The sequence below is a fragment of the Neoarius graeffei genome, chromosome 16, assembly GCF_027579695.1.
Source record: "Neoarius graeffei isolate fNeoGra1 chromosome 16, fNeoGra1.pri, whole genome shotgun sequence".
Taxonomy (NCBI): Eukaryota; Metazoa; Chordata; class Actinopteri; order Siluriformes; family Ariidae; genus Neoarius; species Neoarius graeffei.
Genome location: NC_083584.1, coordinates 19821713 through 19837584, shown reverse-complemented (window position 1 = coordinate 19837584; position 15872 = coordinate 19821713). Strand labels below are relative to the sequence as shown.

Here is a 15872-nt window from a genome sequence, read left to right as displayed (position 1 = left end):
ATTTGGGTTTTGTATTTTTATTTTCTTTATTTAAAGATAGCCACTACTGTTCTCCAGAGTCCACATCACCGAGTTTGTTTAGTTTATTTAATTGCATAGTTTGAGGCTGGAAGTTGAGGCCAGGACTTGAGGAAAGGACTGTATTGTTTTGTTCACACTGAATTGTGCAAAACCCTCACAATTATAACGTTAACGCTGCTTTATTTTTTAAATGCAGCGGGGGAATAAAATAACCACAGAAGTAATTTTTGCTGTGTCCAGCCTTATCCTGGTCACATACGTTTGCATAAAGCAAGCAGATTTGTCCACGCCCACTCGCCAAAACCATAGAAAATATCCCTTTAAAGTGCATATCCTGGACTAAATTCGTGTTTTTTTTTTTTATATGAAAGTATGGCGGCACGGTGGTTAGTGGTTAGCGCTGTCGCCTCACAGCAAGAAGGTCCGGGTTCAAGCCCCGTGGCCGGTGAGGGCCTTTCTGTGCGGAGTTTGCATGTTCTCCCCGTGTCCGCGTGGGTTTCCTCCGGGTGCTCCGGTTTCCCCCACAGTCCAAAGACATGCAGGTTAGGTTAACTGGTGACTCTAAATTGACCGTAGGTGTGAATGCGAGTGTGAATGGTTGTCTGTGTCTATGTGTCCGCCCTGTGATGACCTGGCGACTTGTCCAGGGTGTACCCCGCCTCTCGCCCGTAGTCAGCTGGGATAGGCTCCAGCTCGCCTGCGACCCTGTAGAACAGGATAAAGCGGCTAGAGATAATGAGATGAAAGAATGTCCCTTTACACACTCATCCAGAAGGGTAATTTTGCACAAGGCCATCTGTCTACAGCAGAAAAAAAAAACAAAAAAAAAAAACACGTCTGGAAAAATCCCAAGGGAGTCTGGAGCCAGATTCATGACGTCACCTGCGGAAGCGCCAGCAGGCTGCGAGAGCTTGCACGGTTTCAGTGCACAGCCTGTGTAGACCAAGTTTAGCAGCGAGCGATTTTGCATTGAAATATTGAATTGCCACCTGAGCGCAATGTGGGAAACGATGAGTACTAATCTCATCAAGATTGGTGTTGCTACACCCTCCTACTGTTAGCCATTTTAATAATTACGCGATGACGTTGAAGAAATTTGCAGAAAACCACCAGGTCGTTTTCTCATAAACAAACCAGCGCTGACGTAGGATTCAGAAGGAGGCGTCCCGTATGCGACGTCACGAAAATCAGTGTTTCCCGGGAAATCCAAATGCCAATTTTTTTCAGAGGCGGAACAATTCGACTCAGATGGCTTGATTTCAACTGAATTTTTCTGGTACTGCGCAAGGTAAAAAAAAAAAAAAATTGTGCAGAATGTGACATATTTGACCAAAGTTTAATATAAAATAGGAGAATTACATTGATCTTGCTCCTGAATTTACCCGTGATATGCACTTTAAGGTCCATTTAGAACAGATTGAAAAAAAAAAAAGTACAATTAATCACGAGATAACTATGGACAATAATGCGATTAATTGCGATTAAACATTTTAATTGATTGACAGCCCTAATGGAAACATAACCACTTTTTTTATTGTGCCGTATATTAGGATCGATCATTTTCTCTGAAGAAAGCAGTCACCCTTTGCCAGGCTCAAGGAAAGAACTGGAAAGACGGTGTAACCACTAACACGGCACCTGAGAACGCGACGACTCCTTCCCCAAAACCTGCTAACACGAGTCCGGCGCTGCCCACCCCTCCAGTTCAGACAGGAAGCACTGAGTGTGAGGACGAACCCTCAGATCCCTTTCCTTCCTTTACTCCTTCTAAACTGTCCTCGCTGAGCATGACGACTCCAGATAAGAGTCTGGAGAAAGCCCAGTTCCTCAAGCAGTCCATGACCAAGAGGCTGTCGTGTGTGGACAGGGGCTGGCTGGAGCGCTGTCAGGTCTTCGGTGAGGTGAGAGACGAGCACAAACCAGTCGCGGGTAATTTAGACCTGCCGGAAAAAGACCGGGTTATTCAAAGTGGTGCCAGATGTGAAAAAGTGGTGGCTGCGGAGAACAGAACCTTCAGAGACTCTGCATCACCACAGGACGTGTCTCGGGTGTGTATCGAGACATTTCCGGTAGATGTTGATCACAGTTCGGGAATGGCCGATCGAAAAACGAAGGAAGATCGTGTTACAGAGGGTCAGGACGGGATCGATGAATCCAGTACGTCTTTAGAAACGAGAAAACAAATGAAAAAACCCTGCTCAAGGAAAGCTCAAGACTCTGAAGACCCAGATTACGAGCAGAAGATTCTAAGGAAAAAGGGACGGAAAAGGCAGAGAGAAACCGGAGAAGAAGAAGCTGAAAGTGTCCGAAAGAAACGCAGGGCCAAAAAAGAGAACTCTGCAGAGGAGAAGCCCGTTAAAAAAGAGCGGAAAAAGAAAAGAAGAGCAGCCGAGGAGGGAGAAAGCAGCACTCCTGAGACTAAAGAGCCTCAGAAATCAAAGATGCCTCAGGAGAACCTTCTAGGAGAAGTGGATGAGGAGGACGTGAGAGCTGCATCATCCAGGAAGAAAAACCCAATCAGAAGCAGGTGAGTGTCGGTGAAACCTGGAGGCTGATCTGCTCTCAGGGAATTTAACTGAAGTATTTACAGTCCTGTGTTCTACTCGATCTAACACGCATTTCATTAATCACCTAATTTTAGGGGAAAAAAAAGGCTCTGATAATTGTTTACTACGGAAGCCGAGAGAGGCCCTTCATATAATCTTTTTTTATTCACCTTGTTATCCCGAGATAACGATATAATTAATTCAGGATCTCGAGAATACAACACAACTAATTTGAGATCTCGAGAGAACAAAACCGTTATTCCAAGATAACGACATAATTCAGGATCTTGAGAAAACAGCACAACTAATTCGAGATCTCGAGAAAATAAAACCGTTATTTTGAGATAATGACATAAGTAATTAATTCAGGATCTCGAGAAAACAATACAACTAATTTGAGATCTCGAGAAAACAAAACCGTTATTCCGAGATAACGACATAATTAATTCAGGATCTCGAGAAAACAACACAACTAATTCGAGATCTCAAGAAAACAAAACCGTTATTCCGAGATAACGACATAATTAATTCAGGATCCCGAGAAAACAACACAACTAATTCGAGATCTCGAGAAAACAAAACTGTTATTCCGAGATAACGACGTAATTAATTCAGGATCTCGAGAAAACAACACAACTAATTCGAGATCTCAAGAAAACAAAACCGTTATTCCGAGATAACGACATAATTAATTCAGGATCCCGAGAAAACAACACAACTAATTCGAGATCTCGAGAAAACAAAACTGTTATTCCGAGATAACGACGTAATTAATTCAGGATCTCGAGAAAACAACACAACTAATTTGAGATCTTGAGAAAACAAAACCGTTATTCCGAGATAACGACATAACTAATTCAGGATCCCGAGAAAACAGCACAACTAATTCGAGATCTCGAGAAAATAAAACCGTTATTTTGAGATAACGACATAATTAATTAATTCAGGATCTCGAGAAAACAACACAACTAATTCGAGATCTCGAGAAAACAAAACCGTTATTCCGAGATAACGACGTAATTAATTCAGGATCTCGAGAAAACAACACAACTAATTTGAGATCTCAAGAAAACAAAACCGTTATTCCGAGATAACGACATAATTAATTCAGGATCCCGAGAAAACAACACAACTAATTAGAGATCTCAAGAAAACAAAACTGTTATTTCGAGATCTCGAGAAAACAAAACAATTATTCCGTGATCTCGAGTAAACAGCTGAGAAATGGTTCATTCAGGTGCGCCAAGAGACTTGTGATATGCTGACTTTGGGGCTATTTCTCATTCTGTATAGACGCAACTTTGGTCATTAGAATGTCTGGAATAATCGATCACCTAATAAGGCAATATTTTGATCAGGGGTTGGCACAGGGAGAGATTGCCTTATTAGGTGATCGATTATTCCAGACATTCTAATGACCAAAGTTGCATCTATACAGAATGAGAAATAGCCCCAAAGTCAGCATATCACAAGTCTCTTGGCATCAATGATAACAGTTTTGTTTTCTCGAGATCTCTAATTAGTTGTGGTGTTTTCTCGAGATCCTGAATTAATTATGTCGTTATCTCGGGATAACAAGGTGAATAAAAAAAAGATTATATGAAGGGCCTCTCGCGGCTTCCGTAGTTTACTGACTGCATTCGGGGTCTCAATATTTTTTTGGTTTATCTTCATAGAATGAGTTTAAGTTGAAAGTGTGTGAGTGAGAAATGTTTGATATTTTATTGGAAATGAAATTGAGATGGAAGTGGAAAAGGCCGATGTAAGATCACCGCTCGCACGCATCATTCTGTGTGGGAGATCGTGCACTATGTCAGTTCCTGTTGCACTTTTTTATGGAGTAAGTAAAGAATAATGTGACTGATAGTGTGGTTAGATGACAGTAATCTGCACTGGGGTCATGTGATGCGGCCCAATGCAGAATGGGTTATTTTCATGTAACTGCATGGTGTAGAGTTTGTTATTCCACTTATAGCACAGAAATTTGCCAGTGATGACTGTTTAATTTGTTAATTTTTTAACCAATGACATCACATGGTTTTAATATTTTTGAGTTGGCTTGAATGTTATTGAATGTCCATGAAACAAGTTAGTTCTTGTTCTCACTTACGTTATCGAACAGTTGATATGATTGTTCCTTCAGCAGCCGAAAACCCCCCGTAAAAACCAAAAACAGTCATTTTAATGAGAACTGGAAATTTCTGCAAATTTTATTGCCAAAAAAAAGACCAAAAAAAAGCAACATTTATTTTCCTATTCTTTATCAACTTTAAATATTCCTTTTGTTTATGATGTAGGCATGGAACAATTCGCCGAATTCAAAATTTGATTTGTTTCACAATCTGTTTGGAAAAAAATTAAATTAAGAATTTAATTTAAAAATTAAAAAACCCAACCTTAGTTTCATTTTCTTAATCAACCAACAATAATTTACCCACATTTGTAAAAGTTGGCGTACACTATAATAGTTTAATTAACCAAAATATTCCTTTTATTAAAAATGAAAAAAGTTAATAACAAACATTCCTTTTCTTAATAAACTTTTATGAACATTTGTACTTCCTCCATCTGCTTCTCTTTTCTTTATCTTTCAGCGGTCTGCAAAAACAGGTCCGATTTCTTGTAAAATCTATTTGTACGGTCAATCGCACAACACCTCGTTCCATTTTAAGTCTGTTTCTGTTTTCACAGCATTAGAGCTGTGTTACTTCCGCCTACAGTGCAGTCACCTGTATTCCCACGATCGTACATTCTTATTATTATTGAAAGTATAATTAATATAATTCTTACATTATTACATCCCTTTGCTGACGAAACAACACAATTGCAGCTAGGAAAACCAGAGATTACTCATCCTGATAATAATCAAGGTTCGTTTTTTTATTTAATCGAATTGAATCATAAATTTGTATCATGATTTATTGTTGCACAATATATCGTTACATGCCGAGTTTTAATTTTAAAAATGAACAGCAGATTGTTAAAGGTTAAAATTTTGCACTGAATCTTTTAAAATTGGAAAAAAAGAAATTAAATGAAATACGTTTTTGATTTATAAAAAGCATTTATTTATTAAAAAAAATTAAAATCGATGTATTTTTATAATAAATAAATTCATTTAGTTGGTGTGAAATAATGGTCTCGTTGAATTTCCAAAAGAAAAAAAACCCCTGCTGTTTAGCAGCAAATTTGGTAACGTACTTTAACATTGCTGTGCATATTGTGTCTTGTAGAAATGTGTTCTAACATATTTGTGATGGACGTATATTCGTCATATTCCTCACCCCTGGTCTCTTGTACATGCGAAATTTCCCACAAAATTCTAGATTTGTTTTTACTGTAATTTTCAGTTTACAAGCCTGTTGTGTGAATTACACATGTATTTACTTTATTTTTCTCACTTGCACAAGGATGACCAAAAACAAAGAAGGAAACTTTGTGAAAATCAACCTGAAGAAGAAATCTCATGTTAAAGGCTTCGCTCTGAGGGGCGCTGCTCTCCGCAAGCAGGCGAGTAAAACACAGATATAATAAAACCACTTCAGAGCTCATTGTCACTCTGTAACTCCTCAAAAAGTGAATGAAACCGTGTGTATGTGGTGTACGCAGATGTACGCGCGGAAGTTCCAGCTGAAGGGCGAGAGGTTTGGTGGAGGGCGGGGCAGAGGGAGCTTCAGGGGCTTTAACCGACAGGGGGACGTCTGCTATAGATGTGGTGGGACGGGACACTGGGCACGAGACTGTCACGGAGCAGGTGAGAAATCAGGATTGAGGAAACTGATGGAAAAACTTTTAGCCTGGCGTTGCTTTTGTTTTTGAGGAAAACTAATCTGAAGCTTTTAACAAAACTGAAATGGTTGTACTCAAACTATCAGATGAAATCTGGTGATATTTTAAGAAATAAAAGCAACACGAGCGTTTAAGTATCAACTTAAAGTATGAAGCTGAGAAAAACATTTTCCTTTGTCCACTCACTTTGCAAATTATACAAAGGATTATTTATTTATTTATTTATTTTGCTCACAGGCCTCAATAAACTCTGGACCTCATTTCTTCTCGATATACAGTACCAGTCAAAAGTTTGTACACCCCTACTCAGCCCTGTCAATATATTTCTGAGAAAGGGGCGAGTAAGAGAGTAGTAGGCAGAGGTTAAGCCAGGGATCCCAGCAGTAATTGAAAAAAAATAGAGGAATGTAAGAAACTATCAGCATGGGTCAAGGGGGCTGCAAGCCCTTTGCGGGGTACAAGGGGCAAAGCCCCCTGAAGCTGTTGAGATTTTAACATTTAAAGATACTATAGAACACATTTTTTTTTACATAGATTTATGGTAACATAGAAAAGCAACAGAATTTAACAATAATGTGTATCTATTTGATGCCATATTTTGTAAAAAAAAAAATGCGTTCTATAGTATCTTTACTATAGAACAATACTAGTCTAATATAAGCCACATTCATTTTTCAAAAATCATGAATATGAGCAGAAATCAATGATTCAGTAATATTAGATATATATACATCTCATCTCATTATCTCTAGCCGCTTTATCCTGTTCTACAGAGTCGTAGGCAGGCTGGAGCCTATCCCAGCTGACTACGGGCGAAAGGCGGGGTACACCCTGGACAAGTCGCCAGGTCATCACAGGGCTGACACATAGACACAGACAACCATTCACACTCACATTCACACCTACGCTCAATTTAGAGTCACCAGTTAACCTAACCTGCATGTCTTTGGACTGTGGGGGAAACCGGAGCACCTGGAGGAAACCCACGCGGACACGGGGAGAACATGCAAACTCCGCACAGAAAGGCCCTCGCCGGCCACGGGGCTCGAACCCGGACCTTCTTGCTGTGAGGTGACAGCGCTAACCACTACACCACCGTGCCGCCCCTATATATATACATATGTACAGCAAATATTGGAGATATTTGATTTAAACCTTTCTCTTCTTGAAAGGTTTCACTGCAGAGGAGTTTAATGCTCTTTTCTGGGGTGCATTCTGTGATCTTTCCTCCAGTTTTCTCTGCTTTTGTTTCTCGGATCTTTCCTTCTGCTTTTTCTGATGTTCCTGCAGTGCTCTTTTGGATCGTTTCTTGGCTACTCTGTTCGCATGAGCTTTTGTTTCAAGTTCTGTATTCACCACATTCATTAATCTCTTCTTGGATTCGACTTCCTCTCTGACGAAGCGCAACTACGCTTTCCACGACATATTGAATTAAGTTCAACGCACTAGAAACAAAAGCACGAACGGAGTTAAAACACGTTTTCTCGCAAATGGGTGCAGCCATATTGTTTTCTCGTTCTATCGCGTACAGTCTCACGGTATTTACATCAATTTAACTTCCGAGTGTTCCCGAACGTCAACGAGAACAAACGAAGCCGACGAAAACATCGCTAAACAAGCAAACCAAATCAGAACGTATTCTGCTGGTCATTTTACTTAAACATTATTTTTAATGGATATACAAGAGATTTAAAAAAAAAAAAACCCAACACTTTGGCTAGAAAAATAGCGGAATTACGCTAAATAGCGCACGTCTGGGATCCATGTTAAGTGTAAGCTGAGCAGAGGCTGCGTTAGCCGCCGCCGCGATGTGTAAAAAAAAAAAAAAAGGGGGGGTCCGGGGGTCCTCCCCTGGAAAATTTTGAAAATGTAGATGTTAAATGGTGAATTCTGAGTGATCCTGAATGCAAAATGTTATTTTTATGAAGTAAAAACTTATGAATTTCAATTCTTTGAAAAACCACTGTGAGTAGCCGCCAATGGAGCGTTTGTAGGCGGCAAAATCACCGGTTGCCGGCAGTTATTGAGAGGACTGCCTACTCCAACTCTACTCATTCATAGGGTTTTCTGTACTTTGACTATTTTCTACATTGTAGAACAAAACTGAAGACCTCAAAACTATGAAATAACATCTGGAACATGCACTACTGTGCAACAGTCTTAGGAATGCTGTAGACCAAAAATGACTTTAAAAAAAAAAATGTTTCAACATTTAAAGGTCCCATGGCATGAAATTTTCTCTTTCTGAGGTTTTTTTTAACGTTAAAATGAGTTCCTCTGACCTTCTTAAGTCACCCCAGTGGCTAGAAATTTCATAATGTGTAAACCAAACTATGCCCAACATTTGAGAATGGCACGTCAAAACGGCGCGTTGATAAGCTTTACTACGTCAGCAAGGGAGATGATCCCCACGCCCCCCCTCTGGATTCCCACCCACCGTATGGATTGCCCCGCCCAGTTGTAGTGAGGAGACCGTAGAGGACACAACAACATGGCATCACCTAAGCGAGCGAAACATGGAAATTGTGCTGTACATGGATGTGACAACACAGAAAGGAGTCTGTTTTTACTGCCGACGGGAGAGACCCTGAAGACGCAGTGGCTTAATTTTATTTACTCCAATAATACGCCGTCGAGTCTACCTAAGACGGTGTATGTTTGTCGGAAGCATTTTCCTGAGGAATGTTTCCACAACTTGGGACAGTACAGGGCAGGTTTTGCACATCAACTGTCACTGAAGCCTGGGTCCGTACCAAGCATCCCTGCCGCATCAGCAACAAACACCGAACAAGTAAGTGTATAACTGTTAAGTCGTTTTGCCGTGTTTTAAAATCGGTGCGTTAGCCTAGCAATGGCTACATTAGCTGTGCAGCTAACCGCTTCCTGCAGTTAGCCAGGTACTCTGCGCTACAAAACTAAAGAGCATGCAGCATGCTCTGTTAAACTGAGTTTAGTCTGGAAATTGACTGTAACTTATGAGCTTATGTTTGACTATTGCTCCGCAATGCATGTCTTCTGTTGGATAAGCGATATGTTGCTGTAGTTGCTGCTTCTATCCTCTTTGGTTATGGAGTGCGTGTTCAAGCCTAGGGTATTATACGTTCGTAAACTACCACTCCGAACACTCTCACTCTCTGTTCTCTGTGTCACGTTGAGTTTACGAAAGGAGTCCGAGGGAGAACGGGGTTTTGTCTTAGCAGCGTGGCTACAGGCACTGATAGCAGCGAGTATGTGTGCGCGCGCAGCTTGGTCAAGCCCCTCCCCCTCCCCCCATGGCCCGCCCCCCCCCTCTACCCTTCCCCGCCTCCTGCTTCTCATTAGCAAAACGACGCACTGGGAAAAGCGCTGAAATGGGGCTTTCTCCCAGGAGGCTATATCTACGTGCCGAGGGTTCATTTCGAGAAAGGCTGCGGATATAACATCCGGAAACCTCCACGAGCCCGTTTAAAGCATCAACAAACCACCATGCCATGGGACCTTTAAAAAAAAGTACTATAAACAGTAAGCCATAATAAATTAAACAAAGTCAATATTTGGTGTGAGACGACCCTTTGCTTTAAAAAAAAAAGTCATCGCAGGTCCAGCGAGTGCAGTTTGATAAGGAAATGAGCTGTAGGTTTTACTGAGCATCTTACAGAACCAGCCACAGTTCTTCTGGACACTTTGACTGTCACACTCACTTCTTCATTTTGCACCAAAACCCAGCAGCCCTCATTATGTTTTCTTTTTTAATCTGAAAAGTGCGCTCTTATGGAATACGCTGCTCAGATACAAACTTTTTTTTTTCTGTAGCATTTATTTTTGTCCTGGAAAAAGAACGTTTGGACTCTAAAATGTTTTTGTAATGTTTTGACTTGATAATATAGAAATCATAAAATAGAAATTTCTAACAAAGTTTGTATGAAAAAAAATAGGGTGCCTAAGACTTTCGCACAGCACTGTATGTGGAATTATATGGTCACCAAAAAGTGTTAAAAACAAAACTAAATGTTTCATGTTTTAGATTCTTCTAAGTAGCCAGCGTTTACCTTGATGACGCTTTGGACACTATTGGCATTATCTTACCCAGCTTCATGACGCTTCACCTGGAACGTTTTTCAATTAACAGGTGAACCTCGTCAAAAGTTCATTAGTGGATGAGTTTCTTGCCGCCTTAATGCGTTTGAAATCAAATAGTAAATAATACAAATACAGTAAACAGCCCTATTCAACACCACAACTGTAGTAATCCATATTATTTCAAGAACCGCTTGACTAAGTTAAGAGAAACAACAGCCATCATTACTTTAAGACATGAAGTGACTTTTAATTAATAAAAATAAAAAAATTGAATTAGAAGGCGAGTCCAAACTTTTGACTGGTACTGTGTACTAAAATTAAAGGGGAACTGAAGGCAAATTTATTATTATTAAAATTCTATTTATCTCATTTTATTAAATATCGGAATGCATTTCTGATCGCTATTTTGTCGCTGCTATAGCAAGTTATGAGTGTTTGAAATCTGCTCTGTAATACATCAGTCCGTATGTCAAAGCAACAGCTGTAAACAAGATTCGTCGAGACCTGTGCGAGACATCGTAGGACGGAAGTAAAACGTACAGTGGAAATCAAAGTGACCGACATCTGCCAACGTTGTCAAAAGACGCGCGCGCCTTCTTTCGAATGCTGACGTAATCAAGCCGGAAGTTTTGTTTGTTTTGATAGCAATCAGGAAAGTTTGAAAAAGTAGGCGGTAATCGTCATTTAAACTCGTTTTTGTGCAATACTTCGTTTGGAAAACGGTTTTCAAAATGGCGGCACTGACACCTGGCTGACACTTGACGTTTCGAAGTCTCGCACAAGTCTCGTGAAGATCGTGCGGATAAGCGACGCCTACCGTGGACCAAACGAACTAAATTCAACACGGCTAAAAACCGAATAGGCCGATAAGTATCATATTTAATTGCAATTAGTTGCCAATACGAGTCACAATATAAGGTTACTAAAACCAAAAACGTAATTGAATAACACGTTAATTAAGAAATAAAACAAGTTTAAAAATGACTTCAGTTCTCCTTTAAAGTTTTGTTGTTGCAAAAAAAATTTGTGTTTGGTAACATTGTCCATCTTTTATCGCCTGGAAATAACATCTTTTTTTTTTTTTTTTTGTAGCTTGTCCTTTTTCCGCACTACCTCATCTTAACAGCTGCTAGTTTGTTTATACTGCTTATTTCATGTTTACCTGCTATACCTCAAGTGCCCTTGACTGTTTTGTTTATTTGAACCAGTGTGTGTGTGTGTGTATGAGTGTTTAGTCTACGTCTAGTTCATATCTAGAGTGTTTATATTGTCTGTTTGAGTGTTTAGTCTGTGTGTAGTTCTTATCTAGTGTTTATACTGTTTATATTGTCTGAGTGTTTAGTCTGTCTTGTTTTATCTAGTGTTTATACTGTTTGTTTATATTGTTTGTCTGAGTGTTTAGTCTATGTCTAGTTCCTATCTAGTGTTTATGCTGTTTATATTGTTTGTTTTTTCAATTATTCTATTTTTATTTATTGCATTGCCTGTTTGCACCGTGGGTCAGAGAGGACTGAAATTTCATCTGTGCTGTATGTCGAGCATGTATAGCATATTTGACAATAAAGTTGACTTGACTTTTTTTGTTTAAGCTATAATCTGATGACTTTCTAGCTAGCTAGATGTAGCATACCATAAAATCAGGCAAATGAATTAATTGCAATTAAGTGTATGCAAAATAATACATGCATGAGTTTCCCTCTGAATAAACTGCTGCATGTTAGAGAGACAGTCGTAATGATGTTACTCAGTGCGTTTCAGTGCACATCCAAATCGAGCTGCTGTCGGTAATCGAGCTAAGGGTCCCAGCAGGGGTGCCAGAGAAATCCAATCCTACATGCACACAAGGAAATCGAGCTATTGTGTGAGGTACATTGTGCACCCGAGCCACAGGTGGCGCTACACGCCCCATCGTGTTGGTATACTTCCGGTTGTCGTCATGAAGAAGAGCTATTCAAGAGTATAAACAAAACTATCAGCAGTGTTGCCAGATACTGCTGACGTTTTCCAGCCCAAAACATGTTCAAATCCGCCAAAATGCACTTAAAACCGCCCAATCTGGCAACACTGGCAGTTCCGTGTTCACAAGTTCCGTGCTCAAGCTGTTAGGCTTGCTCTAACAGACTGTATGGCTACAAACTGTCCGGCGCAGACCACTGTTTTGTAAGACAACTTATTTTGCACAATTGTATATTTTTCTAAAGTCCATTTTTTGCTTACAAAAAAAAATATATATTTTTTGCTTACAATTTAACTTATGTCTTAATAAACCCACAAAAAGTTCAATTGTTTTGTTTTTATTGACATTCTTCAGATGTTGGAGATATATACACACACACACACACACACACACACACACACACACACACACACAAATACAGTGACTTGTTTATGTACACAATTCACAGCTATGCAACAGCTGTACAGATGTATTTGGTGATACAGTAAGTGAGCTAAATTTTAACAGTGCAAACAATGCCACAAAAAGAAAAGATTCATGCTGTTGTCATGATTCGTTGTCATGCCGACCGAGGCTGTTGTGTTTCCCGCTTGTGGTCTCGTCACTCGTCACTTCCGGAAGGGGCAGTGCTGAAGTAAGTAGCTCAAATACGTAGCTCAATAGGGTTTACATGCACTAAGTAGCTCGGCTACAATCGCATAATCTAGGTCGTGTAGCTCGATTCCGAGAAATCAAGTTCGGTTCAATTTCAGCCGAATTAAGGTGTATACATGGCATTTTGAACTTCGATTTCAGTCGAGCAACGGCAGAAATTCGATTCTCTCTATGTGCATGTAAACGCACTGACTGTTTCTTGTTTGTTTAACTGGCACACGTTCTAAAGGGGGGGGAGGCTTTGGGAAACCAGTGACATTAAAACAATGGGAATGAAATTGTTTTTTGGAAAAGAAACCTTTAATTTTCACTGAAGAAAAACTACAACAATTTTAATCAGCTAAAACTGAACAGCTTTAATCAGCTAAATAAAATATTTTTTTTCTTTTTCAAAAGACAAAGTTTAAAACTAAAGCCAAATTAATTCCCAAAATTAGCTGATGCTCCATGGGTCTTTTCTGACATTCTCACTCACGGATGCAAAACAGGAACATTATAAATTTTTTTTGGAAATTTTGTCTGTTGAAGTGCTGGCTCCTGGTGTGGGAGGGGCAACACAGAAGGACACGCCCCCGGAGGATGAAGAAGAGGAGCCATTCGAGCTGCCCACTTTAGAGGAAGTAGCCAGAGTGACAGGAACTCTCCGCTCAGAGCCCATTGGTGAGTATCGTAATGACAAAAAAATGTCATTTGTGATTACAAGTCAAAGAAGAGTAAATATAAAGTCCATGGTGTTTCAGTGTTATAGAAATATATAACGGCCCACTGTGAATTTGCCTATATTTAGTATAATTTGAAAATAAAAACCCCCAAAAATACAAAAAAGCAACAAAATATGGAATAAAAGTATATTAGTGGAAAATGATTTTGTCGGATGTTTTATATAAAGTTTTTATTTATTGAATTTGCAAAAAATAAAAATGCTCTGTTTCTCAAAATCCAGTGAATGTGGACAGAATAAAACAGTTATTCCACTCAATCTTGTCGTACGTGGCTTATAGCGATCAGCTCATGTACGACTCGATTTCGTAGAATAACTGTTAAATATATTATATGGACACATCCACAAAAAAATACACAAGTTAATCAAAAGAATTTTAAGTTTGAACCGGTTCGTCATTTTGAAAACACACATCCAGTCTGCGGGAAAACACCGGCAGTGACGTCATCAGAGTGAAATATCGGGAATTATTATACATGCAGGACACATTTTCGATGGAATAAAAATGTGTTCTATTCCCTTCTTGCAGGTTTCATTCATTTGGTTTGATAGCATGCAATATTGTTAGCATATCGCTTGCGTCACTCTACCCAATAGAGAATGAGCATTGAATATGGTTTACGATGTTGTCAAGACAACATGACGTCACACTTTGGAGCTGATGCGAATATCTAATGAGAGAGTTTTCTGCTGCCTGCGCATGTGCAGAAGCATTTCTTTGCTTGCGGGGAGAGAGAGAGACACATTGGACACCCGAAAGGCTAGCAAAACTTCATTAGTTATTCTTCACGCATATTTACAAGAGAAAAACATACCAATGGACATCGAAAAACTGGAAAAGGGACATGACGGAGACGTAAAACTTCCTCGCAAGCGAGCGACTGTGACAGTTTGTAAAGAAACATGGCCGCCAGGTTTGCTTCATTAAATACGGAAGATTTTGAAAGGGGAAGATGCGTTGAACACCCGAAAGGAATGTGTATGTATGTATTATTATAATAATAATAATAATATTGGCTGGCTTTTTTTGTGGTATATCAAATATATTTCATTCAGCTACTTGTCTTCGACTCGTTCAGTATCATGCTAGCTTGAATGGAATATATTTGATATACCATGAAAAAAAAGCCAGCCGATATTATTTAAACATGTCACTCAGATGTATTTCGTATGAAAAATGCGAATTTTTCAACACGAAAAGATAAACTTCATATCTTTAAGCCAACATGTGATTTTCTTTTTTGTTATATCGACACATTCACAAACAAGTACCCAAATTTATGAAAACAATTCATCGATTTCCTCACGAGTCGCATCTAGAGATTTACGTCACGGTTTTGGTTCTCCATGTCCCGGATGGAGCTCGTATGAAAAACACGAGTGGCGTATTTCCCAGTAAAACACTCGTGTCCATATATAATATTGGTATATGAAAGCAGTACAGTGCTGCTCTTGAAGTTAATTAGACAAAAACCAAGTGCAAGGTCCTGAAGACTTTCCCATGTCGGAAAACTTAACGCCACAGCTTTATCGCTGATTGTTACAAGACGAAGCGCTGACACTGAAGACTCCGTCTAGAAGTAATAAATAAATAAATCAAAATCTCAAGAATCACCAACTTGAGATTTCAACAGCACTGATTGGTTAATGGTTTGATGAATAGAAACTGATTTCAAACTTTTTATTACCATTGGTTAAAAGCATAAATCAAATTAAACATATAAACTAATAAAAAAGATTTGGGATTCTGTAGTTGGTGTTCCAGCTGGTTTACCGCGAGTTGGCCTAGTGGTTAGTGTGTCCGCCTCTCAATCGGGAGATCGCAAGTTCTACTCACGGTCTGGTCATACCAAAGACCATCATAAAAACGGTACCTACTGTCGTCTGGCAAGGCACGCTGCAGTACAGATGTGAATGGGGAGTCCAACTCTCGCAGTTACAGTGGGGAAAACAAGTATTTGATCCCTTGCTGATTTTGTCGGTTTGGCCACTAAGAAAGACTCGATCAGTCTGTAATATTAATGGTAGGTGTAGTCTAACATGCTGAGACAGAATATCACAAAGAAAATCAAGAAATCGACTTTAAATAATTTGTATTAATTTATTTGCATTTTGAGGAAAATAA

General features: G+C 39.4%; 1 protein-coding gene across 4 annotated transcripts in view; it reads left to right on the top strand.

Annotated features, from left to right (window-relative positions):
* recql4 (RecQ helicase-like 4) overlaps positions 1 to 15872 on the top strand; it is a 106830-nt gene that overhangs the window by 27119 nt on the left and 63839 nt on the right. For all 4 annotated transcript variants that reach the window (XM_060942605.1, XM_060942604.1, XM_060942607.1 and 1 more), the window contains 4 exons: positions 1572 to 2548; positions 5978 to 6077; positions 6177 to 6321; positions 13555 to 13686. In XM_060942605.1, the coding sequence (XP_060798588.1) occupies positions 1572 to 2548; positions 5978 to 6077; positions 6177 to 6321; positions 13555 to 13686 (1354 nt within the window). The remainder of the gene's footprint in view (positions 1 to 1571; positions 2549 to 5977; positions 6078 to 6176; positions 6322 to 13554; positions 13687 to 15872) is intronic.